General features: G+C 37.8%; 1 protein-coding gene across 5 annotated transcripts in view; it reads left to right on the top strand.

Annotated features, from left to right (window-relative positions):
* Positions 1 to 27,160, top strand: part of LOC131233789 (nuclear pore complex protein NUP160) — a 77,413-nt gene that overhangs the window by 22,362 nt on the left and 27,891 nt on the right. For 3 of the 5 annotated variants that reach the window (XM_058230582.1, XM_058230581.1, XM_058230583.1), the window contains exons 6-15: positions 2,596 to 2,681; positions 3,455 to 3,559; positions 3,692 to 3,789; positions 4,794 to 4,914; positions 5,712 to 5,900; positions 5,991 to 6,180; positions 6,346 to 6,908; positions 18,095 to 18,269; positions 20,774 to 21,048; positions 21,138 to 21,325. In XM_058230582.1, the coding sequence (XP_058086565.1) occupies positions 2,596 to 2,681; positions 3,455 to 3,559; positions 3,692 to 3,789; positions 4,794 to 4,914; positions 5,712 to 5,900; positions 5,991 to 6,180; positions 6,346 to 6,908; positions 18,095 to 18,269; positions 20,774 to 21,048; positions 21,138 to 21,325 (1,990 nt within the window). Of the gene's footprint in view, positions 1 to 2,397; positions 2,468 to 2,595; positions 2,682 to 3,454; positions 3,560 to 3,691; positions 3,790 to 4,793; positions 4,915 to 5,711; positions 5,901 to 5,990; positions 6,181 to 6,345; positions 6,909 to 18,094; positions 18,270 to 20,773; positions 21,049 to 21,137; positions 21,326 to 27,160 lie in introns of those variants that run through there. The other 2 variants (XM_058230584.1, XM_058230585.1) reach the window with 2 other exon arrangements.

The following is a 27,160-nucleotide window of genomic DNA, read 5'->3' on the forward strand; positions in this document are numbered from 1 at the left end:
CATTAGAGACATATAATCATGTTTATAAATTCATCAGACAGCCCGTTACAACACTCTCACCAAAGAGTGGACCGTTATGCTACCATAAACATGTTTAAAAAAAAACATATTGGGAATATTTACATCATTATGGATTTATTTATTTATTTTTGAATTTTTCAGGCAAAAGAAAATTTTCAACCGTTACAGAAGTTGTAATGGTCGTTACACCCCCATATCGACCGTTACGACCGACCGATACCGATATCGGTAATGGTGGTAACTGTTACGGCCACCGTTACTGATACGGAATACCTTGATCACCCTCGAGGCGTTATACCTCCTCTTCAATCCTTGGACCCAAAATCACTACCTGCAAATCACATGCAAGCAAGGAAGAAGAAGAGGGCTTTTTTTTTTTTTTTTCCTTCTCTCTCTCAAAAGATAGGGCATGGGGTGTGGATGTTACCCCCCCTCCCCCACTCTATTTATCCACTCAGAAGCTGAAAATTACAAAAAATACAGGGTCTCTTAAAAATTAAGTGTATACAAAAAAATAAAAGCTGTAAACTTACCAAATCTTAATCCAAACCAATAATCAAGTCCAAAAAACATAAATGCCAACTACTAGGGACCAATGTGGTCCAAAATCTAAGTAGATCAGTGGTTCGATGGCCCGCATATGATGATCTGACGATCAGATGGGCCAACGGAAAAATTGAAGTAGATTAATGGTCTGATGACCCACAGTTGATGATCTGACGATAAGATGGGCTAACGGGCGTGATCTGACGATAAGATGGGCTAACGGGCGCGATCCAATGGTCCAATACTTGTATCAAAGTGGCCCACATGCATCCTCCCAGTGCGGGGTCTTCCTGATGCAAAGCTATGCATGTGGGGTCTTTAAAGTTGGCTCGACGGGTTCCATGTAGATGTTATCCATCCAAAGTGAAGCTGGGGCTGTAGTCGGGACCCTCCTCTGGTAGACCGATATAAAGGTCCAACGTCCTCATCATAAACCAAAGTTGGTATGATTTCCTCTTCAATCCTTGGATTGTGACTCCTTAAGAACTCATTTCTTCCCTCATTGATACCATCATATCGATCCAACTTAGCCCAGTCCACTCGGTTTGGGATTATATTTATAAACTTGTTATGGGGCTGTGACCTTGGATCAAATAGATTGTGGAACCAATTCTTTTATTGAACGTATCATGGTGTCTATTGTGTACCCTTAGACTGCATCAACAATCGATCTCGACAATTTCAAAGACTTTGTAGCACCTAAGGGCCTGTTTGGTTTACTAATTACATCAGTAATGTGTTGTAATGTATGGTAAATGAGTAATGATCATTATTACTAAAATAGTCAAAAATAAAGCCTGGTTGTGGCTGTACGCAATCCTCCTCTCTCATTCCGCTTCCAAAATGTAAAGTATTTTCCCGAATTAGATACACATATTTTGTCAATATGTGTTATATCAACACCATCCATCCATTTTGCAATATCATTTCAGTGCATGTCCCAAAAAATGAAGAAGATCAAAAGCTCAAGTGAACTACACTGCTAGTGTTCAATCCCCACTGCTGGCTGTGGTGTGGTCCATTTCTGCTTTGGATCTACCTCATTTTTTGTCTCATTCCATAAAATGATCATGCAAGATGGATGGACGGTGTGGATATAACACATACATCATGGTGGGGCCAACGAAACTATGCCACGTAAACACACTTTCACTCATCCATGTCTTGCTGTGATTCTGAAGGATTACAGTAATTTGACAGTTTGCAATATCCAATCACAAGTAAGATGTAATAATGTGAGTTTTACACTACAATACTGTTGTAGTCCATGAACCAAACAGGGCCTAAAATTCCCATAGAGGACCGCATTATCAAAGGCCCATGCGGAGGCCACTAATGTGAATCTTTGGATTTAGGGATGCTTGAAGATTTCATTGTCCATTCTCTTGTTGTTTTCTTTATTTGTTAGAAGGCACCGCCCCACTTACTGTTCATCTCCCTTATGGTTGATATGCCACTTTACGCCCTTCGGATTTATTCAATCATGATAATTCTAGTTTGTTGCTTTTATTAGATAAATGAGTTATGCTGTGTGTGCTTATTCTTTTTTCCTAATCTTCATGTGTTATTCATTTTTTTTGTAAGGTTGTAATTTTGGGGAATAATGTGCACGATCTGTACCCAACAATTGGCAAGGATATGTTCCAAGCCCTCATTGTTTAACAATGAAATGTTTTTTGATAAAAAAAAAGTAGATACCTATGAGCATAATGAAAATGGATGCCAAGGGAGTTTGGTACCAAACCTATAAGGCCTATAGTGCCATGGTAGATGCTGGAAACAGATAACAAAGTTGCGTAAAGTTTCATCAAGAAAATGGTGCAGATACCAGGAGTGCAATGATGCATGTTTACTAGAAATTTTGTGGAATCAAGTTCCTCTTTACCTTGTTATTCATGCTGTATGTCTTTAAACTGTGGTTTATAATCATTAATACGTAGATAGAGTAGAATTTTTTTTGCGGTTTTTGTGGTTGTTCTTGTAAAAAATTATGACTGTTTTCCTCTCTCTGTCTCTCATCATTTTCAGGTTCTGTGCGTTCAAGGTTATGGGTCGCTGATGCTAACTATGACACAAGTCCGATACCTCTAGTAATTTTATATAGAAGTACATCGGTATGTTTCCAGAAAGAACAACTATTCTAGAAAAGCGTTCTAGCCTACTTTTTGTTGTCGTTTTTTTTTCCTTCGTTGTGTTTTGTAGTCCATCCTAGATAGAGCCATAGAGGTTAGCATTAAGAATTGCTCTTAAATATGTTGCCGATTTTGGTATTTTTATTAATATTTTGTTCTTTTTCTTTTTATCACACCCTAAAGGAACTTTAGTAACAATCTTTAGGGACTGTTTGGATTGGTGGAAAACAGGATTCAACGGAGGAAAGAAAACTAATTTCCTCTGATGTGACAGTTCCTCTTATTTGTGAAAGCCAAGAGGGATGAGGAAATCGGTTGTCATTTCCTTAGAAAAAGGGCCATTTCCCTTTCCTCTCTAAAACCTAAGAAATGGAGATTTCGACACCGTTGACCATTTCTCATTTCCATTGAAATCATGAATGCTAAAACAAACAGGTTATGTGGGGATTATTTTCCACGGATTTCCTTTTCCGTATTTTTCCTTTCCTCATTTACCTATTGGTTTCCACCAATCCAAACCGGCCCTTGGTTATGGTACTGTGTGAAGCAGTGAAGGGAGTTGGTATTATCTGCTTTTTTCAGTTCCTTGCAGGAGGAAATTGTTATGGGTTGTTAACTCATTGAATTTGTTTTGGTCTTCTCTTGATATAGAATGCTAAAGCAATTTATTCCCTAATGTGTGTGTTCTCTTTTCTTGAAATTCTGGTTGTATGGTTTATGGTAATAATATCTGACCTGGTAGTGCAACTGTGAAGGAAGCAGATGGGGAGATGATTGGTGTCTATAGCCTTTGTTTTAGTTTGGGGGAGAAAATCACTTTTTCGGTGGAACCATCAATGCAATGTATCCATTTGGAGGAGGTAAGTATACTGTTCATGCATTACTTTGTCCCAGTTGCCTCATTTGCCCCTCTGCCATTTTTGGGATATTGGGATAAGTTCTCTTCATTGTATGGTGAAAACAACAGTATACTAATACTTCATTTCCATCAGGGGAGACTAATTGATCTGAAAATTACTTCTGGCAAGCTTTGGATACTTAAAGAAGATGGATCAATGCTGTATGATTTATTCCAAACTGATGTTAATATGTAAGTAAATGCTCTTTCCACAGGACTGCCAATTTCTTTCCTCTTTAATTTATTATTATCTTCTTTTGAATCAGTGGTTTCCTCATACTTGTTTAGCTATTTCAAATTTATTGTCACATAATATAAAAATTGAAACTGATGCCTTAGTTTTGTTTGGTTCCATTTAAGCAAGACTGAAGTTTTGACTTTTAATATGTCCAGTCCACATTTAACTCATTTTTGTTTATGTATGCATTAATTTAGATGTGCTATGCCATATTGATCATATTCAAAGACAAACTTGGTAATTGGTGACAGTTTTCTTTTCTAATACCCTGTTATGTTGTTCATCACATTAAAACTCCCTGCCTGATTGATCATCATCATCTAATTCTTAGCCCAACTAATTGGGTCGGCTACATGAAACCTTTTCCGCCATAGGTCATCAAGTATTTTCTTACTACCTCCACCCACATCCTTTTGGGCTTTCCCTTGCCCTTTAGAGCCTTCAACTTCTACTTACTCACTCCTAATCAGTGCAGTTCTTTGTCTCTGTTGCACGTGACCAAATCATCTTAGTCTACTTTCCCTCATCTTATTACCTTTTGGTGCTACTCCGAAATTCCCTCTAATTCTATCCTTGTCTTGCCACTCATCCATTTCATAGTTCCTTATCCGGCCAACATTCTGTCCCATAAAGCATGTCTAGTCTTATAGCCATTCTATAAAATTTCTCTCTCGGTTCGAGTGGTACAAGACGACCGCATAAAACTCCAGAGGCACATCTCCTTTTCTTCCACCATGCTTGGATTCTATGGGCAATATCCTTCTCAATCTCTCCACTCTTGTGAATTATTTACTCGAGATATTCTAACATTTTACCATGACAATTTTTTTATTTCCATAGTTTTGGCACATATTTCTCTTGATCTCTTTCTTGAGGTGTGCAGATTTTTCTCTGGAACGTTCCTACTATTTTGACACATATTTTCTTATTTTTCTATTTAATCTAAATCAATTGTCAGGAAAAATACAAGTAGTTACGGTTTGCAAGAGCCCTTTGTTGCTGAACATCTATTTCAGACGTCTGAACATGCATCAGATGATTTGATTTGGGCCAGCTGTTCAGCAGTTTCCTCAATGAAGGTATGGAATGGTGCCCTAACAATCATTTATTGCTCACTCAGGTTTTTTGTAGCTTCATTTTCTCTTCTTTGTTGGTTTTGAGTGGAGTTCTGGTTATGGTAGTCTTGACAAATCTGAACTGCTGTATCTTGGTACAGATATAGTGTTAAAAATATATAATTACATTAGGAGAGCAATAGTCCACATTGGGAGGAGGCCCACTTTGCTACAACTTCTGGGTAATTTTAGTGGCCCTTGGTTGTGGCTGCTAACTTCAATATGGGTAGATGGCCAGAAAACCAAAAAATGATGTGGCTAGTATGTAAGTGTTATGCTTGGCGTGCTGAGGGTTTCTGGGTATACGGTACGGGTTTATCTGCCTTGGAAGAGGTTGTCACACTTAAGACTGCTGTTTGGTCTCTCAAATCATGACCAGATCATTTCCTTCTAAGTGGAGTAGTTTGTGGATTGCTTTTGTAATATTCAAAGCTAATGTGCTTTTGCTTCACTTATGAAGATGTGCCAACTCCATATGGTTAAAGTTTCTGAAGGACAGTAATCACTTCGGAACTCTCTCCATTTTTTTTTTTTTGTCCTTTCTTTTCTCTTTCTTATGTCTATGAGTTATATTTTTTATTGTTTGTTGACAAAACATCCAGTTTTTATGCCGCCTTTGCTTGGGTTGTTGCGTTGCGCTGCCTTGGTGTGCTTCTTTAATAAAATCTTGCTGATTCTCAAAAAAAAAAAAAAGTAATTTTTATTTTATTTTATTTATTTCTGTTGGTATATGATGTTTGAACAATTTAAAAAATTTGCAGGACCACTTTGGCCAATTTGTATCTTCTATTTTCTTACGTAAGCTGCTCCTTCCTGGGATTCATCAAAATGCTGCTTTGCATGCAACGATACACGATCACAATAAACACCTGACTGAATCGGAGTTCCAATCTCTATCGGTATCGGTTGACGTATTAAAAAAACAAATCTTGTCAATTATGGAGAATGAGGTAATGATGCTCTTTTAATTTCTCTCCATTTTAATTTTCTGTTGATGGTTGTAATTATTTTTTGATAACTATAATGTTCAACTGTGTCAGGGAGTTGTTGATCCAGTTTCCATAATCTATTACTGGAAAAATTTCTGCACGCAGTATTTCCATCATTGGTGTCAGAACAGTTCACCATATGGTTTGCTTCTTGATCCCTCAACAGGAGCAGTTGGTTTAATCCGAAAGAACTCAATTTCTATATTCCGTTGTCTGGAAGGCATTGAGCTGCTTATCTATGGTAGGTGCTAGCTAGGTCCTTGGTTTTTGCTCTGTTTATTATTTTAGACATGGACCCTTATTGCCACAATAACCTGGCCCTCATTGCTGGCATAAAATTCTATGTTTTTATTTATTTATTTATTTAATTTTATGTTGACCTTTAGTTTTGTACTAATCTTGTCAGGTTCTTGTGATGAATTTGTGAGCACGGGGTTAGTTTTGCTAGATGATGATGTTGATCGTGAACTTCTTTATGAAGTGCTAAGATGCATTAGTAGTATCAATTGTCAACTCAGCAAAGCTGCTGCATCTGTTTTCTATGAATCAATTGTCAGTCCATCGCTCATACCATCTGAAGATGTCATCCCTCAGTTACTGAAGATTTTGGAAACTGGATACAAATCATCTGCAATCGCATCCAACATATCACAATTTGGAGCTGATGCTGCTTGGGAGAAGGAACTAGCTGATCACAAAAGCCAAAGGAAGTTCTCAGTCGACATGTTGCTATCACTTCATGCTTTGCGCAATAAAGCTATGAGTTGGAATAGAGTTTTGAATGTCGTAGAGAAGTATCTGAATTATCTCATTCCAAATAAATGCTTACAAAGTTCGGATCCAAGAGAACTCTTCAATATCAACACTTCATTATTGGTTCAGGCTACTTCTCAAGTTGCAAGAGTAATGGTGGAGTCCGCCTTCGACATACTTATGTTCCTAAGCTATCTTGTGAATATCAGTGGGCAGGTAGTCTTTTTGGTCATCGGATAGAGTAGTCATATGCTTTGGAGTATGAAACTCATCAATTCAGTCCATACAGGGTAGTCGATGATAACTTGATAGTTGTGAATGTGCATACACAACATGATCTGCTTACAAGAGACTTGTGATGCTGCACAGATACATCTGTTAAACTGATTCTTAATAGTTCTGTTCATCTGAAAAAAAAAATTTCAACTTAAATATTGAAATATATGGTGAATATCCTAATTTTTCCATGAACACCCTCAACGGTAAGATATAAGGTCCTTTAGTTCACATTATTTCTCCAACACTCTTTGAGGTTAGATGCATGATCAGTGCATTCAAAGCTTCTCAGAAAATTTATCTACCTTTATAGTGAGCATTTCTGCAGCATGTTCATAAGATTGAGCATAAAGAGAATCTGTTCGACTAATGATAATCTATCTTGATATTTTTTGACTTCCCATTCAGAGTTGATTGAAATTTGTGCTTTGACTATCATTTTGAATGATAGTTAAAGGAGAATGCTCTTGATAGTTTTTAAAATTTGATTTGGCCTTACATTTTCGAATCTTCCATTGCCTTGCATGTAGTTTCTGTACAGGATCTGTAAACAATTCCGGTTTTCCAAGATAAGATAGCTGAAGTAGATCTTTTGTGATTAGGTGTTCCTTATCAGTATCTATTACAATTCAGTGTCGTGCATGATATCCTACTCTCTTCATGTTTCTAATAATTTCCTTTCCTTTGCGTGCTATTTTCTTCTTCATGTATGCATTTACGTGTCACCTGGTTGACTGGACGCGCAATGAAAATTTTGTCCTTGTTGCATTAGGAGGTTGAAGTGGTCCCAAAGGGGATGGTCCTTCATTGGTCCCATTCTTTTCAATGCATCTCCTTTGATAGCTTCCACATGGGAACTGTTGTTTACTGATGGATTTTCACTGAATTATAGATCTATGTAACTGAATATTTTGAACATTAAGTTGGATGATACAATTGAATGAAGATGGACGGACCTAATAGAGTTACAGAATCATACTGAATGTTCCCATTACTGTATCTCCAACGTCTCTTATGGCAAAATATCAATAGCTCTCATTCCTTTTCTTTTCATTAAATTCTTAGGGTTGGTAATGCTCAGGATGATGCCTTGGATAGGCAAGGGTTCCTGCTTGAGTTACTTGTATTTGGAAATTCTCTTTGGGTGTTGTACTTGCACCTTTCTCTTCTAGTAAAATTCTGTGTTTTCTTCCAAGAAAAAGGCAAAAAAAAGAAAAAAAGAAAAAAAAGGAAAAAAAAACATTTCTTTATTTGGTTTGCACACCTTTGCCTACTTATAATAATGGAGCTGCTAGGTCCTTGCCTCCCTATTTCTGAAAAAAAATTATTTGAGTCTTTCTAACTTGTCCTATGAGAGCCCTTGGCACTTGCTAGAGTACATTTATACTTGGATGATCATTTGGGTGCTGTATTCTTGACACTCTTCATAGGGTTGAATGTTGAGCAATTAAGGAAAAACATGTTCTTAGGATGAGTGTAGCTGAAATGATGATGTTGAGATGGATGATTGGCAAGATGAACAAGGATAGAATTAGAAACAAATACATTAGAGGGAACTTAGGAGTAACACCAATAGGTAATAAGATGAGGGGAATACACGTAGGCCATGTGCAATGGAGACCAAGAAGTGCACCAGTTAGGAGTGAGTTGGTTCAATTTGAAGGCTTTAAAAGGGTAAGGGGATGCCCCAAAGGGCGTGGGTGGAGATAGTTAGAAACTACTTGATGACCTATGGTTTAACTAAGGGTATGATCCTTCATTGAGTGGAATGGTGGAACAAAATTCTTGTGCTAATGCCAATTAGGTGGATGAGGCTTAAATGATAATTATGATGATAATGATGATGATGCGTATTTTATGTGCATGAAAATCTTGCACACTAGTATGTACGTTCCTTCGAGATATGTTTACCAAAGCAACTAGACATTAGATGGCTTGGACGGTGCTTGTCTGATTAACATTTTATGGAGATGGGCTATAGGGATCAGGGTTTCAAAATCGGTCTTGGTGTATCATATTGGTCACTACTGGTATTGTGACGTATTGCCCGTATCAATTGATACTCCTCAATTTTTTAACGGGAAAAAAGTTAGGAAAAATGTTCAATAAATCTAAAAAAGGAAAATCCTAGAATTGATATTTCACATGCAAATTTAGTTAATATTTGACCCTATACTACATTAATCTTTAATATGAATTGCCAATATGCCCTAAATTTTTTAATATTCAACTTCAAAAATTCTGAAGGTTAGCTCTAATATGCCGATATACTTGATGTACCTAAATTCAAGTGCCTGCAATCTGTGTTGGAAAGGTTAGAGGAGCCAAGGAGGGGTTTCCTATTGAGGGGGTTAGAAGAAAGTCACAAATCCACATGAAATAGGAGGTGTGTATGCCGGTCCATCAAGGTGGTGTGGGCTTAATGGAATTATGTAGTATGAACCTTGCCCTTTTAGGCAAGTGGTTATGGTGTATTAGTATTAAAGAAGGGAGCTTTTGACGAGAGATTATTATGAGTAAGGCCTTTGGGATGGGAAAGAGTCTTATCTCTATAGGGCGTCTAACGCTTGGAAGACAATAGTGTTGTTGAAGTTGAAGTCCAGAAAAAAGGCATATCCTTCATTGTAGGAGACAATTCTTGACTCAGATTTTGGGATTACATGGTGTGGTGACATTCTATTGCAACAATCCTTTCCAAGGCTTGCTTGTCTGGTGCTTACCAAAGATGTAGAATGGCGGATTGCTTCTCTTCTTACGATTTCATAGCAATATCGTTGCCTCTATGTAGGAGGGACCTGTCAGATAGTTAGTTGGAAGAGTTCATTAGTTTATTGGGTTGGCTGCAGGCCGTCCATCCTCAACAAGGGAAAGACTTGATTATGTGGCGTGTTCACAGTTTGGGTTGGTTCTCGGTCATGTCCTTCTATAGGATTCTTTGAACGAGTGAGACGGCTGATGGTCACGATCATGCTTTACATTTTTAGTTCTATGACGCCTCTCCTAAGGTTGTTGCCTTAACCTGGTTAGTGGGCAGGAACAAGGTTGACGATTGACAACCTCCAAAAGAGGTCTGTGATCAACTCCAATATCTACTCCTTCATACGAGCGGCGGAGTTTGTTGACAATTTATTTATCCTCTGCCCCTTTACTCACAAGGTCTGGGGGCACTTTCTCACTATATTCAATGTGCCCTAGGTTATATGCCGCACAATGGGAGGGAGCTTTTATGGACTTGGCACAGAGGAGTGGGAAAGAAAGAGGGTAATTTGGGATCTTATCCTTCTAGCTTTGTGGTGGGTTATTTGAGGAGAGAAATAGCCAGTGTTTTTGGAATAGATTCGGATCAGAGGAGTTGGTGGTGGCAATGTTTTCAATATCGACGATATTGGCCGATATATCGATATATCGATATATCTCACGATATATCCTGTATCACACCTATGCGATATGAAACACATTGGCAGTGCCAATATATCCCACCTGTTCGATTTGGTGACCATTTTCGATTTTCGATTTTTTTTTTTTTTTCGTTGTAAATCAATGTCAAATGGTTACAAATCCATGATTTTTCATATTTTGCATGAAAAATCATGGATTTGGAGGTTTGGGGGAGTGGGCCCAGTTATGGAAAACTGAGAAAAATGAAAATTTCCAATTTCTCGCAAATCGGTTGCAATCTGTGTCCAAGCACAAAATCAAACATGTATGTAATGTGGTCTAGTGATTCTTCGTTTTCTTTTGAATGTATTGCTTGTGTTTCCATACATGTCTTCTTACATTTATAAATTATATGAATAGACTTTGAATATACTTGCATCAGTTCGGTTAGACAACGCATAGATTTGGACCCTATAAAAAGAAACCTATTACGTGCACTTGTTTTTTGTAATGTTTTGACTTCTAAGTTTGTATCGATGTCATTTTTAACAATCCCTGAAGTTTCATTAAAAAATTCGACCTTATTCCCAATGTTTCCCCATGTCTTCCAACAACGATACATTTACGTGATACAACTGATATATCCCATGCGATAACTGATATGTATCCATATCCCAAGGGTGCGATACATTACACGATAACGATACTGGGTGGTGGGCATGGTCAAGGTGGTAGTGATAGATTGGGCTTCTCTTTTAAAAGATGTGCTTGATTGTAATCTCCTTTTTATGTTGTACTTTCTAAGGGTCCCCCTCTTTGTATTCTTTTGCTGTTTTACTTTTGCTTGCGGGTTTTTAATAAAATTTTCATTACCCCTACAAAAAATCTGAAGAAAATATACCAATTCAAAAATAAAAAACCATATAAAAAATAACAATTCATATGCAATTTAAAGACCACATGCAAGGTAAACTACACTCCACAATAAAATCATATGCAATTTGAATTCAGATTTAACGATGATGAAATGAGTTACAAGTAAACACCTATCAACTATATCAAGTGTAGCACCTAGCAAGTAACAAAGTAGACACCAAGATCAAGTATCAAATGCATATCGTGGACCAGGATGAAAAATGAAATAAGTGACCTAAAATCGAATCACATCCACATGGAGTTTCATGTTGTCTTAACACAATTGTTATCAGCATTGTCATCACGTCTATAATGCTCGCCAATGCCATATGCTACATCTGGATATGGTCCAAAGACTTCAGAAAAAATGCCATACCCCTCTAGCGGCACGGGCATCTTATGACTAGGATACAGATATTGGGAACAATATTTTCGGTATCAGTATTGACGAATGGATCACACCCTTGGGATTTGGAAACATATCGGGTATCACATCGGAAATATTGGATGTATCGCAATTTTTGGGAAACATTGGAAAAATTGGTCAAAATTTTCAGTGAAGCGTAGGGGGATGTTAAAAAAGACAACATTGCACACTTAGGAATCAAAAGATTACAAAAAACAAGTGCATGTAATATGTTTCCCTTGTATAGGGTCCTAAACTATGCGTTGTTTGACAAAAGTCATGCAATTATTTCCAAAATCAATTTATGTCATTTATAAATTTAAGAAGATGTGTATGAAAACACAAGCAATACATTCAAAAGCTAAAGAAGAAGTAGAAATATACATGTGATATTATTTTAATTAATTTGTTTTTCAAAAAATCCAAAAACCTTTGCAAGTTTGTAGATTGGCCTCCAACATGTCCAATATCATTTTTCCATACTCTAATTGCCATTTAAATGGGTGGGGAAATTTCAGATTTCCCCTAATTTTCCCCAATTCCCCTAGATTCGCAAATTAGAGCGTAATTGGTATTAAGATCAGTTGACATTCACAAACACTTGTTAATGAAGGCAAAATAACCGTTGATCAATATGGATTTTTTGATTTTTTAATTATTTTTTGATATTTTTAATTAAAAATATATAAAAAAAACTGTCTGTCAATCTGTAAATCAACCTGTTACATGTCTAATGTGTTTATTTAATACTCTAATTGCAATGTAAAAGGGTGAAATGGGGAAAATTTTGGATTTTTCCTAATTTCCTCCAATTTCCCCAAATCCCAAATTGTAGGTTGAAATCCATGATTGAGTATGCAAAACATGCGAAATCATGGATTTACATCTTAGTTCTAGTGATTCCAAGTGGTTTACAACAAAAAAAGGTCTACAATTGAAAATTTTCTCAAAGTTCAAAATCAACCTCACCCGCCATTCAATCTCGATTTCTGCACAAAAATCTATTTCTTTTTCCAAAAATGGAAAAGGTTGGTCGGAATTACCTCAAGAATGGATTACAAGCAAAAGATTTGAGGAAAAGTGGAAATTTTTAGGGCTTTTGTTTTTTGTTTTTTTTTTGTTTTTTTTGTTTTTTGTTTTTTTTTTTTTGAGAACAGCAACAAAAGGAGGCTGTTGGTTGGAAAAGTATTGACGATACTATTGAATGTATCGTTGATACCTAGTAGTATATAGCAGGTGATATTTTCAAAATATCACATTGTATAGACATATTGTTGATACAATGTGATATTTGACGATATTTCGTGTGATATTCGGAAGTCCATGGACTTCTAGGTTGTTTCACATCGGCCAACCTCGATACTGATAGAATCGGCTGATATAATCAGTCACAGATCATATGAATATTCATGATTGTCGTAAAGCATGTTGGCTTACTTGAGTTGGATGCTGAGTAGATATTTTGTGTTTCACTAGATTGTGACTAGATAGTATACTTCTCTACCTGTCTTAGAACTTGTCATGTGTGGTGTTGCTTGCACCCTCTTTTATTCAGAATGCACCTGTTCAATTTCTAGGTCTCCCATCTTTTGATTATATTGGCAAAAGAAATGGTTTATTTGAATTTTGGCAAAAGAAATGATATATCCGAAATTTCAAAAATAATTATATTTGAATTTTCAAGGGAGTCAAGGTAATTTACATACATGAATTGATGGCTACGGTTGTTAAAATCATATTTAGTGTTTTTGTCAACTATCTTTTTAGCTATATTTCTTCACTGTAAATCCTCTAGCCAAGGTATGTTTACATTATTACCTCTTCCCTAATTTTTGTGATTGTATGGACTATTTTATTGTTTTAAAATCTATCTCATTCCAGAGTTTTGCCTTTAACTTCATTTTCATGTTTTAAAGTTTGTGAGTTTTGCCTTTGCCTTTTTAAGTTTTGCCTTTGCCTTCGACTTCATTTTAATTTTCATGTTTTTAAGTTTGTAAACTAAGATGTTTGAGGAGGTGGTAGATGTCACCCCTCTCTGCGTAGAGAAATTGGCCCACCACTCTTCTTTTGCTCAGTCGATACAATTTTCTCTAGAAGGGTTTGGAACTATCTCGGCAGAACAGCAGCGCTGGGCTAAAGATGTCTTGGAACAAGTGGGGGTACTGGTGGGGATGTCGTTTGGGGTCACAGATGAAGATGTGCATGCATTCTTTATTTTTGTTAAAGCTAGAGCAACTCTCTATTTCTAGGAAGATTGGCAATCCAAAGTCAAGAAAAATCCCGGAGGGTGGGGGGAACTGTTGAGCCTCGAATGTTCTATCAACTGCGACTCCACGACTACATTTGGAGTGAAGAGGGCAAGATTGGGGAAGTAGGTGATTAATGAATTTTCTTTCTTGGAATGTGCATGATTTGGGGGACAAGTCGAAAAGGACTCGTATTAAGAAATTTTGTAGGAAGTCGAAGGTTGATATCATTGCGTTGTAGGAAACAAAGCTTCAAACTTTCGATAGAGGTACGTTTGATTCTCTATGGGGAATAAAGAATAAGGGTTGGGTTGCTGTGGACGCTGCTGGCTTTGCTGGGGGGATATTGTTGGCCTGGAATGAAGATAGTTGGAGGAAGTCTGATTGTTTGGTGGGCTTTTTTTCTGCTTCAGTACTTCTAGTAGAGGTTTCCTTTGGTTTTCATTGCGTTGTTACTACGGTTTATGGTCCCTGTTCTAACAGCCTGAGGAAGTACCTTTGGATTGAACTGGATTCTATTAGACAAAAATGGGACTCCTTGTGGTGCTTAGGTGGAGAATTCAACGTCATTCACTTCATGCATGAGAAATCTTCGGAGGGTCGTATCATCAACAGTATGAAAAGGTTTTCAGATTGGGTGGGAAGGCACGAGTTGGTGGATCTCCCCTCACTGGGTGCCAAATTTACCTGGGCAAATGGTCAACACAGTGCTGTTTTGTTGAGATTGGATAGGTTTCGGGTTTCTCCAGATTTCATTGATCATATCCCTTTACTGTGCCAATGTGGTTTGCTTAGGATTCTTTCTGATCATCGTTTGATTGTGCTGGATGTTCCTTCCGATAATTGGGGACCCAAATCTTTTAGGTGTGAGTTGGCCTGGCTTGAGATTGATGGCTTTAAGGATCTCATTGCGGGTTGGTGGAGTTCGTTGTCAGTTGAAGGATATGCGGGGTTTTGTCTCCATAGGAAAGCTAAAGTCTCTTAAAGAAAAGCTCCAAATCTAGAAGAAAGAGATCCTTGGATCTTGTGAAGCTGATTTTGACGAGATGGCTACGGAAATCCAGGAATTAGACATTCGGGAGGAAGCGGGGAACCTCTCAGAAGAAGGGTGGGAGAAGAGGGTTGTTTTGCAAGCTAAGTATGCAGATTGGGCTAAGGAAGATGAAATGAAGTGGAGACAATGGTCCAAGGCTGTTTGGTTGAAAGCGGGCGATAAAAATACTCGTTTCTTTCATAATTTCGCAATTGCCTGAGCCAGAGGTAACTGTATTTCCTCTATTGTTGTTGATGGGGAGAGAGTGTTAGATAAGAACAAGGTGTGTGACACCATTGTCTCCTTCAATAACCTCCTTTCTAGTGATAGTTGGAACAGGCCGCGTCTTGATTTCCTTCCGTTTGAGATACTTTTTGAAGAGGATGCCACCTCTCTTGGGGCTGATTGTTTTGTGGAGGAAGTGAAGTCGACTATTGATTCACTTGGATCTGAGTCATCTGACAAAGCCCCAGGCCCCGGTGGCTTTTCGATTGCATTCTTTAAAATCTTTGGCATGTGGTTCAAAAAGACGCGATGGATTTCATTGTTGAATTTTTCCAGCATAGCGGATTGTTAGTTGAATTGGGTGCTTCTTTCATAGCTCTCATTCCCAAAATTGGAGGAGAACAGGTTCCTGATTTCCACCCAATAAGCTTGTTAGGAGGTCCTTACAAAATTCTTGCGAAGGCCCTTGCTACTCTTTTCCAAGGTGTGATCTTTAAAGTTATTTTGACAAATTAGGGGGCTTTTTTGAGGGGCAGGCAGATTCTGGACTCAACACTCATAGCTCATGAATGCATTGAGTCCAGGTTTAGGCAGAAGAAAAGTGGTTTGGTGTGCAAGATTGATCTTCATAAGGCTTACGACCATATGGATTGGGACTTTCTAGATTATATGTTAAGCATATTAGGTTGTGGCCAGAAATGGAGAAGTTGGATTAGGTCTTGTGTTAGCTCCACGCCTTTTTCTATCTTGGTGAACGGATCACCTAAAGGTTTCTTCAAGACGTCTCAAGGGCTTAGACAGGGATATGTTGGCTAGAGGGGAAGAACAAAGTATAGTCGGGGGCTTCTGGGTTGCGGATGGCAGGCCCTACCATTAGTCATCTCCAGTATATGAATGATACGATTTTTTTTTTCATTTTTCTGTGAGGTTGAGGAGATTGTAGTGGATAATTTGTGTAAAATTCTTGTTTGCTTCGAAGCGGTCTCCGGTCTGAAGGTTATGTGGCGAAAAGTGAATTGTTAGGTATCCATGTCCCTGAGTATTGGATGATGTGGTATGCAAATATGTTGGGGTGCAAGATTGACTCTTTTTCATCCACGTATCTTGGGCTCCCCCTTTGTATCAGTAAGCTTGCTATCCACGTATGGGACAAGGTCATAGAAAGATTTGAAAGAAAGCTAGCTAGGTGGCAATGCAAACATGTCTTTGGGGGGATATTAACTCTCATCAACTTGGTGCTCTCAAGCCTACCAATGTACTTTTTATCCATGTTTAAATGCTCGTCCAAGCTGCTCGCTTGTCTGGAAAAAATTAGAAGGGATTTCTTGTGGAAAGGGGTGCAAGTTAGTTAGAAGTTTCACCTTTTGAATTAGAAGGAGGTTTGTAAGCTGAAATCGGAAGGAAGGGCAGGGATTAGGGACTTGTGGATGATGAATACTGCTCTTCTTGGGAAATGGATTTGGCGTTTTGCATCGGAGGCAGGGAGTCTATGGAGAGAGGTTATAGCGAGTAAGTATGGTGTCCAAGATGGTGGTTGGTATATGAAGAGATCGTCTCTGTGTCGTGCTTCGAGCATTTGGAAGACAATTATGTCATCAGAACACTTAGTGCGGGAGGGTATCAAATTTGTCTTGAGCAAAGGGGATCGCATTCACTTTTGGGTGGACGTTTGGTGCGGAGATTGGGCATTTCAAGACCTATTCCTAAGTATTGCAAATGTAGCCCCTGATTGTTTCATCCTTGTCTCCCAATGCTACGATTTTTCTGGGGTTGTGTGGTGCCCTCCATGTTGTAGAAACTTATCTGATGGTGAAATTGGGGAGCTGATTGGTTTGCTAGATGTTCTTAAGAATGTTTTGCCTTTGGCTCTTGAGGACTTGCTGTGCTGGAAAAGGCGCAAGTCTAGTATCTTCACTGTTGCGACATTATTCCAGTACATTTCTAGCTCCTCTACTCACCGAGGCCCTTCATACCCTTATCTTCATTGGCTCTATGGCTCCCCTCCTCGCGTTGCGGCCTTTGTGTGGCTTGTTGGGTGCAAGCAAATTCTCACAATTGACAATTTGCAGTGGTGATACCTTGTTCTTTTGAATATATGTTTGATGAGTATGAATGATGCCGAGTCTATCAACCACATTTTTATCCATTGCGCCTTTGTCCGGGAAGTGTGGAATTTCTTCCTCACGTCTTTTAATATGGCATGTGTTATGCCAAATTCGGTTGACGACCTTCTTTGGGCTTGGCATGGGGGAGGAAGTGGGAAGTTTGGAAAAGTTTTGTGGCAGCTCACTGCTATGGCGGTGTTTTGGATAGTTTGGAAAGAAAGGAATAGGCAGTGTTTTCAAAATGAGAGCTCATCTGCTTGTGGAGTGATTGCTTCCATTGTTCATGTTGTTAGGTCTTGGGTCCCTCATGATGTAGCAGCTTCGGCTGTCTCCTTTGTTTCTGTTTCCTAAGGGCATTGTATTCTTTCCGTCTTTTGGCAGGTTTTTTAATAAATTTTGTTCTCTCTCTTAAAAAAAGAAGAAGTTTGTAATGTTTTCTGTATTGTTATTCTTCTGAGAACCCCTTTCTGTAACTCTCTGTTTGAGGTCCCACCTCCTCATTGTAAGTACTAGCAATTTTCTAGATGTAGCAAGTCTTATAGTTCCCCTAAGAACCAAACTTTTGCAGGTTCATCTTTTAGATGTTTTTAAAGAAGTGCCATCTTTGCCTTGAATTTGTTCACTGTTTGTCAACTTTGGGCTGCACTGAGTTTGTTTTCTTCTAAGTTCTTCCAGGCAGTCTCATCTGTCGTTATGCATTTTCTAGTTAAACTTTTATGTAATCATGTTAAATGCAAACCTTTCAACAATTATGGCCATGCTTTGAGAATCTCACCTAAATCTCTCTTTTCTCTATTGAATTTCTTACTTGTTTGTAGGTCCTTATGGTTCATGAAGACATCTCCCGTGTACAGCTTGAATTGATTCCCATGATTCAGGAAATACTTACTCAATGGATTATTCTCCACTTGGTGGGAACAACACCATCTGAGTCACTGTCTGAGTCGCCACTTTTGGAGGATTTTAGCTCTCGCCTTTCGTCATTGCGCATTGGTAACTGCATGTTATGCTTTTTTTTTTTTTTTAATATTGAGTTGTCCATATGGCACTACCCCATGACCTTATCCTACATTACTGGAAGTTCTAAAATGAAGATTACCATACCTCTATAGGGTGTTTATATATGTCCCATTTTCTTTGTATTTAGTTAAAATTTTATGATTATTTTATTTATTTTATTTTGTGCTTGTCGTACAGATGGAGAATTTTTCTCTTAGTTCTCAGTTTCCTCATTCCTCCAAAACTTAAATCACCTAATAGACAATTTGAAATTACTAGGGCATAGTTGGCTGAGACAATTTCTATGCAAGTACCTATTAGCCTTGTTATTTTTTTAGGTTCTTTTTTCAGGTTTGCTTGTTGCATTAATAAAATTTTGATTTGTGGTGTAAATGGACTTTCTTGGATGCTGCGTTCTGCTTTATCAGTTATTTGCTTGAGGAGGAAGATCTCTTTTTCCTTATGAGGTACCATAAGAAACTTCTTTTGCCTTTATACAATGCACAAAATGTATCCTTCTTCTTGCTGAAGTGGGGGTCAAATTGGGTTGGGTCTGGAACCTTTATTGCAGTACATATGGACAAAACTAGACAAAACTTGGGTTCAACTTCAGAATTTGAAGTGTTGTGGCATATTTCTGCATATGGTATTGTTCAAAAGTTAAGCGAACTTTTAATCATCACATGTGCCAAAGTGAGGTAGAAGTTAACAATTTGATATGCATAACCTATTAAATCGCTATTATTACTTAAATGCATAACCTATTAAATAGCTATTATTACTTAAATATCCTTAATATTTTAATATTTAAATATGGAGTCAAGTTGAGTTGAGTCGAGAATCAACTTGACCCTGCTGGACATCGAGTCAAGTCTTGTTTTTGGGTATTTGAACTATGATATCGATGTGATCAAGCATATATATGAGGGAGAAATGTGAGGACCACTGGTGGAGAGACAACTGTGTTTTCAATTGCTGTAGGCTTACACCAGGGGTCAGCATTGAGCCCATATCTTTTTGCTTTGGTTATGAACCAGTTAACAAGGCATTTACAGGAAGAGGTCCTAAGGTGTTTGTTGTTTGTAGATGACATAGTTTTGATTGATGGGATGGGTGTAAACACAATGCTAGAACTATGGAGGGATGCCAAGGATGTTAAAATTAGTCAGGACTGAAACAGAGTATAAAGAATGCAAATTTGGCAACAGTAGTACTGGAAATGAGGAATTAGTTAAGATTCTGAGCAAGAAGTACCCCAAAATGAGCATATATATCTTGGGTTGATAATTTATGAGAGATTGAAAAGAGATTCAGGCTAGGTGGAAGAAGTGGAGATGTGCCTCTAAAGTTTATGTGATTGTCACGTACCAATCAAACTGAAGGAGAAGTTTTACTGGATAGCTATGAGACCCGCCATGCTTTAAGGGATGGAGCATTGGGCAGTTAAGGAACAACATGCTTATAGGATGAGCATAGCTGAAATGAGGATGTGATGTTGAGATGGATGAGTGGCAAGACAACTAGACAAGAAAGGATAGAATTAAAAATGGATTTATCCAAGGGAACTTAGGAGTAGCATCAATAGGTACTAAGATGAAGGAAAGTAGATTTAGGTGGTTTGGCCATGCCTAACCGAGTCCAATAATTGCACCAGTTAGGAGTGAGTTGGTTCAAGTTGAAGGCACTACAATGGCAAGGGAAGGTCTAAAAGGATGTGGATGGAGGTAGTGAGAAAAGACTTGAGGACCTATGGTTTAACTGAGAATGTGATCCGTGATAGAGTGGAATGGTGGAACATGGTTCATGCACTGGGGTAAGGGCTGTAAGGTTAGATGACGATGGAGATAACTGTATATTAAATTCAGATTCAACTCCTTTTCTACATAATGCAGAAACTCATTTAGACACTTATGATTTGTATGGCACCTTGGAATTTGATATTCTAGTTGAATCTTAAATGCTGGGAAAGTAAATAACATGAATTGTGTTTCTAAAAGGGAGTTACTCTTTTCATGTTTTGTGGGCAGGCCATTCATTCATTTTTGTAGCAAAACAGAACCGAAGACTTTGTTGTCTCACTCTGTGCAGCTGTCAATAGTATACTGTATTTCAATGATATTAATTACTGCAGCATGTGGAACTCTGGCAGGCTTGTGAATTTATGCTTCATAATGCACTTCAAATTATTCATTGCAATCAGTTATGTTAATGCATTTACATAGTACTTAAATCTTAGATTTCGCACATGTGACTAGTTTATGAGCTATTGTGTTGAATAAAATCTTTCATACTTTGTACGCAATGATCTCTCTCTCTCTCTCTCTCTCTCTCTCTCAAGGTGAACAGAAAGATTGCAAGAGTTTTGGTTGCAAGTAACATAACTTGCTTACCTGCTTCTAATTCATAACACAAATTTTATCTTATTTTTTACTAGTCAAATTTTCATTCATTACAGGGTTCTGGTCTAGTTTTGATAATTTCTCCATTTATGTTTCCAGATAACAAAATGAATAAAACATCATGGGTTGAAAGGCTTGGCACAAAAGATTTCACACTGGCCTGTATACTTTTACTTAGTTTCCCTGGCTCCACTGAAGACCAAGGCTGCCTTTCCTCAAGTAGATTTGCTAACCCAAACAACATTATTAGCTCTGTACGGAATTTCAGCAGCTGGATTATTTCAGGAAGGACTGGAGAATCTCCAGATTTCTTTCACCACACAATTGAACTTGCAACGGTCTTATTTAAGCACGGCCAATATGAAGCTGTTGAGGTTTGTCTCTTGGTATTACCTTTTCTATCATATCCAATTATTGTATTCCAGTGTTATGTACTGAAATTCTTTTGTGCTCTTTCTTCAAGAACCTGCTTGTTATTATCGATGCACATTCATGCAAGGAGAAGGCATCCCAGAGTATTCAGAGTAGCGATGGTGTATGGTGTGCTTGTCTTCATCTTCTGGGATTTTGCCTTCTTGTTCGGGCACACAATGGGTCACACGGAATCTTAAAAGAAAGCAAAATTCGTGAAGCGGTTCGCTGCTTCTTCAGGTTATCTTTTTTTTTTTTTTTTTAAAATCTTTTTCTCAATTTTCTCATTTTGCATTAGTTGACTTGCATCGTTATCATGCATATCATTTAATGCATCTGTTGGTTCTGATCATTGCTTTGTTCCCTGTATTTGCTGTAAGTAGGGGTCCATGCCATGGCCTGTGGTTGCAATTCCTGAAAACTCGACTCCGCCTGAAAGTCTGTCAAGTCCACTTGAAGGCTTTGGTCAAGCTTTCAGTATTTGGTTAGGTCTTCAATATCAAGATTGACAATTAATAAATGATCAAAATTATTAAAGATATTATATATCAAGAGAAATATGAGAAAAAGCATAGAAATTAAATAACAATCATGGAAAAATTGAAAATTAAAAAAAATAAATCTAAATTGCTGCTAACTTCTTAAATATAAATCTACATAGAAAATTCCTTTCTTTCAATCTGTATGTGTACATGGCATGCTTAATGTTCTGGCCAAATATAAAAAAATTGAACATACACCGCAACAACATTGACGAGGAATGTAGAATGAGCCACCCTATGATTCTGAAACAAAGAAAGGAAAAACAGAATCATCAATCAAAGTAGCAAAAAATTACACAGAGAGAAGAATTTGCTACTAGAACCTGCTACACCCTAGATTCATTTCCCAAATTCAGGTTTTTGCTCGCACCATACAATTTCGAAAGCAACTTATATTTTCTTCAGATTTGCACACAATTTGAGATGGAAGTGCAATGCACTATATGATCCTGGCCTCAAATTCAAGACATGTTTCATGGGACTCAACTTGTCCAAGTACACATTCTTCGTTCAAATTTATCTCTGGACTACTTGATTTTGGATTTATTTTTGTAGCCTATGTTTTATGTGAATGGTGGTTTAAGTGCACCAGTGATCTCTTCATGCTATTTCCATAGGTCTATGTTTCCTTCTTAAAGTTGCTTTCTTCTATTTGTGGAAATGGTATTCTAAGGACAAAATGGAAGATGGAAGAAGATGAGAGAGAGAGAGAGAGAGCTCAAACAATTACTCTTTCCCAGATTCCTTTATTTAATTAAAAACTGTTACAAGAGATTCTGGAGGAAAAAAAAACTAGAGATAAGATATAACAAAGGATAAGAACTGTATATGGTATACAATAGGGGCACTTTAATGTTACATAGGTGCTCTATAGGAGTACACATATGTAACTCAAGCTAGAGCATATATATCACTCATGCCTAGCTTGCCCAACATGCAATGAAAATGAGATGAACTAGAGGCCTTGGTGAGAATATCTGCAAGCTGATTATCCTATTGAACAAAGAGAGTACATAGTTATTTTGATGCGATCTTTTCTCAAATGAAGTGACAGTTGACTTCGATGTGTTTGGTCATCTTATGAAAAACCGATTGGAAGCAATATGGGTGGCTGCTTGATTTGCGCAACGTAATGGAGTGAGTAAAGTCCCCAATAAATTGGCCCGAGGTTTAGATATTGATGGTGTGATGACGAAAAACACTAAAGCCCATTTCCAGAAGGAGATATCGAAGGTAAATATATCACATGTAGCATGAGCCATTGTAGGGTGTTCTGCTTCAACAGATGATTGTGCAACCTTAGTCTCTTTCTTGCTCTTCTAAGTGACCGGGTTACCTCCCACAAAGGGACTTGTAGACCTTGTCATTTGAAGACCCAACCCAATTTGCTTCATAGTACTTGCTTAAGTCTAGATTGCCTTGATAGGAATATAATATAACCTTTTCAGGAGCAGGTTTTAGTAGTGAAGTATCCAGTTGACTGCCTCTAGATGATAAGAATATGGAGCATGCATGAATTGAGTTGTTACACTTACAACATGTGCAATCTACCTGGTGGCTTCTCTCATCTCCTTCCATCTGTGGTAAATCAGGGAGAGACCTCTTCCGTTGGAGGATTGCCATTGGCAACACTTTCATGGAAAAATCATCATCGTAATCGTGATTGCATTGAAGTAAAATCTAAACCATCCTTTAGGTTTATGATTGTAAAAATCTGAGATTATCGCCACGGGCTCCTGGGATTAAAAGTAATCAATTGGGATTTTTTGAAAAACCTTTACTATCCGCTTTGTTTTCCAGGTTAAAATCCAACAATAGCGATGTATACTTTTGTAAATTTCCATGGAAGGCATGCTTTATATCTAATTGATGTAAGGGTCATTTCTAGTTATCATCAACTGAGAGAAAAAATCGCACAGAGATTGGCTTTACAACAAGAACAGATGTCTCTTGATAATTAACTCTACTGTTGAGTGAATCACTTAGCAACAAGACAAGCTTTATACCATTCCATTGACACATTAGGTTTATGTTTCCATGAATTCCCACTTGTAGTCCGCTACATGCTTTCCTTTTGGAAACTTTACTAGATTCCTAGTGCCTTGTTTTTCGAAGTGATCTCCTCTAGTATAGTTGCTTTCCATTGTGGTTCAACTTTTGCAACTCTGGAAGGAATTGGAATATAGAATAGATAGAATAAATATATGCTTGAAATGAAGGAGAAAGAGATTTATATGACCTGGAGTTACTGATGGATGAGATCCGTTTTTCTTTCTAAAGAGTAATTGGTAATTTGGTTGGCAAGGACAGGCATCGAATCTAAAGAAAATTGATGATCGAAAAATAGTCTGGGAGGGCTTGCCCTTATCTCTTCTTTGAGTGTACACTTTCAGTTACTTTTTATTAGGCTTGGACTGATTTTGAACTGGGAGTTGACTTATCAACGATGAGTGGAAGAGGAACAAGTTCTTCAATGGTGTACTAGTATTGCCCTTTGAAGTAAAGTATGAACATTCTCAAAGAAAATGACGTCCTTGGATATCTTCTTTTTGCTAGTGAATAATAACTTTTCTATCCCTCCTAAGATTTTGAATACCTTAAGAAAGTGCACTTTGTAGCTTGAGGGCCTAATTTGTTGCATGATGGTCTAAGAACATGAATGACACATATTCAAAAACCTTTACGATGAAGAATAAAGGGACTCAGGTTTCAAAAGCTAAAGAGGATATCTCTCTCTCTCTCCAAAAAAAAAAAAAAAAGAAAAAGAAAAAAAAAGAAAAAAAAACGAAAAAAAGAAAGAAAGAAAGAAAATCTGAAGAGGATAATTGCCATCTAGAATAAGCGTCAATATCCTATTAACCATGTAGGCTGCAGTAGGTACGCCTTCATCCCAATATTGTTTAGGAATAGACATTCCAATCAAGATGGATCCTGCTACCTACAGTAAATTATTATTATTATTATTATTATTATTATTATTCTGTTCTGCATCCCAATTTTCTTAGGGTGTATAGACACACGAGGTTTGACATTCCATTCCATGATCCACAAAATCTTATGGTGGTATTCCTTTGCATTGTTAAAGGCAAAGGGTTTTATGTTTATTTTAAATGAAGTTTGGAGTTTGGACCATTTTTAAGATTTTAATAGTGGAAACTACTTCATCTATGCTTTTCATGAGATAAATCCATGTAAATGTAGAATAGTCATAAGGAGATGAAATATTCGTATCCAAACTTAAACCAAATTGGGGCAGTCACCCACATATCAGAGTGAATTAAGTTGAAAGGAGTAGTACTTTTTTTAAAAAAAAATTGCTTAAAGGAAAAGAGGTTCTCTAGTGTTTAAACAGTTGAAAAACGTCACGTGAAAACTGAAAGTCATTTACAAATTTAATAGGAAACAATAACTAAGGAGATTTAAAAGACAGTTCCTAAACGGGAATGCCACAAATATTGTTTCTCTATTCCTCTCAATCGATTTAGAAATAAGAGCTAGAGAAATGTTGCCTGTGTTGCTTCCACCATCACTCTTCTTCCTCATTGTGAGGTCTTGCATGACACAATAAAAAAGAAAGAGTGCAATAGAACAATTTAGTTGTTTGTTTAAAGTATTGCAAAAAGCAAATTGTTGGAAAGGAAGGAAGCAAACACTCTTTGGAGACGATGACTAGTGTCAATGGTGATGCACAATGATGGCAAATGAGGCAAACACAAGATGGAGTAGATGGTGACATTGTAGAGAAAGAGATTAGATCTTTCAAAAAAGCAACTCACTGGAAAGTGGAGTCAATCAATGGAAGACCAATCTCCATGAATGGTGTGGATGCTGGAGCATGTTGTCATGAATGGTGTCCTACGGAGCCATTTGGTGGCACCATAGGCCCTAGACAAGAAAAAAGGATGGATGCCTATGGAAGAAGAAGAAAGTAGAGGAAAGGGAATTTTGAGGAGAAAGAAAAAGCATTATCCCAGGGTTTTCTCCAAAACATGTAGAAATGGTATTCAGAAGGATAAAATGGAAGAAGGAAGAAGATGAGAGGGAGAGCTCACAGCTGTACGTCTCCTTCCTCATATTCCTTTATTTATGATAAAAACTCTTACAAGAGATTATTGGGAAAACAAACAAAAGACGTAAGATAAAGCATAATAAGAACAATATATAGTGTACCGGAAGAGTAGTGGATTGGTGTATAACCCTTACAAGCTCCATGGGATTACAATCAAGGTATTCCATAACGGTAACGGTGGCTATAACAACTATCACCATAACCTTTGGGATACGGCCTGTAACTGCAATTACGGTCTCTCTCTTTCTCTCTCGTATTGAGAAACAAAACTCGAAAAACCTGTATTGGCCCCATCATGGACCGTTATAGGGTCGTTACATCCTTAATGGGTGGCGTAATGGGCCATTACGAGGGTTGAACCTTACGGGTCATTTTTCTCTATAACAGCTGTTATGACCTTTACGACCCTATAACGTTTAATGGTTGCCATGTTACCTTTACTTAACGGCCTTTATGGCCCTGTAATGGCCGTTACGACCAAGGTGTCTCAAATTGGTTACGTATCTGCCGTAATGGCCGATACATAATGGTAACGACGGTTACTGTTACATGATACGGGGCTGAAACGGAGAGGTTCAGAAAATGGAACCGAAACGGCCGTTACAGGGGCCATAACAGCCGTTGCAAGGCGTAACGGCCACAATGAGTTGCAGTAACCCTAAAAGAAAAAAACGAAAAAAGGAAAAGAAAAGGAAAGAAAAAATGAAAAAAAAAGAACTAACCTGATTCTTGCTTCCTCTTCTTCTTCTTCTTATTCTTATTTTTCTCTGCGGCATTGCTGCAACTCATTGTGGCGCTGCTGCAGCTCTTCGCGGCGCGCTATAGCTCCTCCTGCTTCTTCTTCTTCTTTCCCCTCTGGTGCGGCTCCCTCCCCACCCTCTCTTGTTCCCTCTCGTTTTCTCCTCTCTTTTTCCCTTTCTTTCCCTCTCATTTTTTTCTTTTTCCATCTCATTTCTCTCTACCTCTCTCGCAGTCTCGAAAAAAATGAATGGGGGGCATGACTGTAAAACAGCCCCACACCTTATTTTATCCAGTAGTCTGCTGCGCATGCCGCTTAGTGCACTTGCACGGTTTTAGTGGGTGCGGCCCACCTTGATTTATGTGTTGTATTATATATCCATGCCACCCATTAGTTTTTCCTGATCATTTCAAGGCATGGTTCCTAAAATGAAGCAGATCCAGATCTCAAGTGGACCGCACAGTAGGAATGAATGGCCATTGTGCACTTGCATTGTTTTAGTGCATGCGGCCCACCTTGATTTATGTGTTGTATTATATATCCATGCCACCCATCAGTTTTTCTTGATCATTTCAAGACATGGTCCCTAAAATGAAGTAGATCTGGATCTTTAAGTGGACTGCACAGTAGGATTGAATGCCCACCGTTAAAAACTTATTATGGCCCACTGTAATGTTTATTTACCATCGAAACTGTTGATAAGGTTGCATGGACTTGGATCAAGG

Source organism: Magnolia sinica, chromosome 18, assembly GCF_029962835.1.
Source record: "Magnolia sinica isolate HGM2019 chromosome 18, MsV1, whole genome shotgun sequence".
In the NCBI taxonomy this organism is placed as follows: Eukaryota; Viridiplantae; Streptophyta; class Magnoliopsida; order Magnoliales; family Magnoliaceae; genus Magnolia; species Magnolia sinica.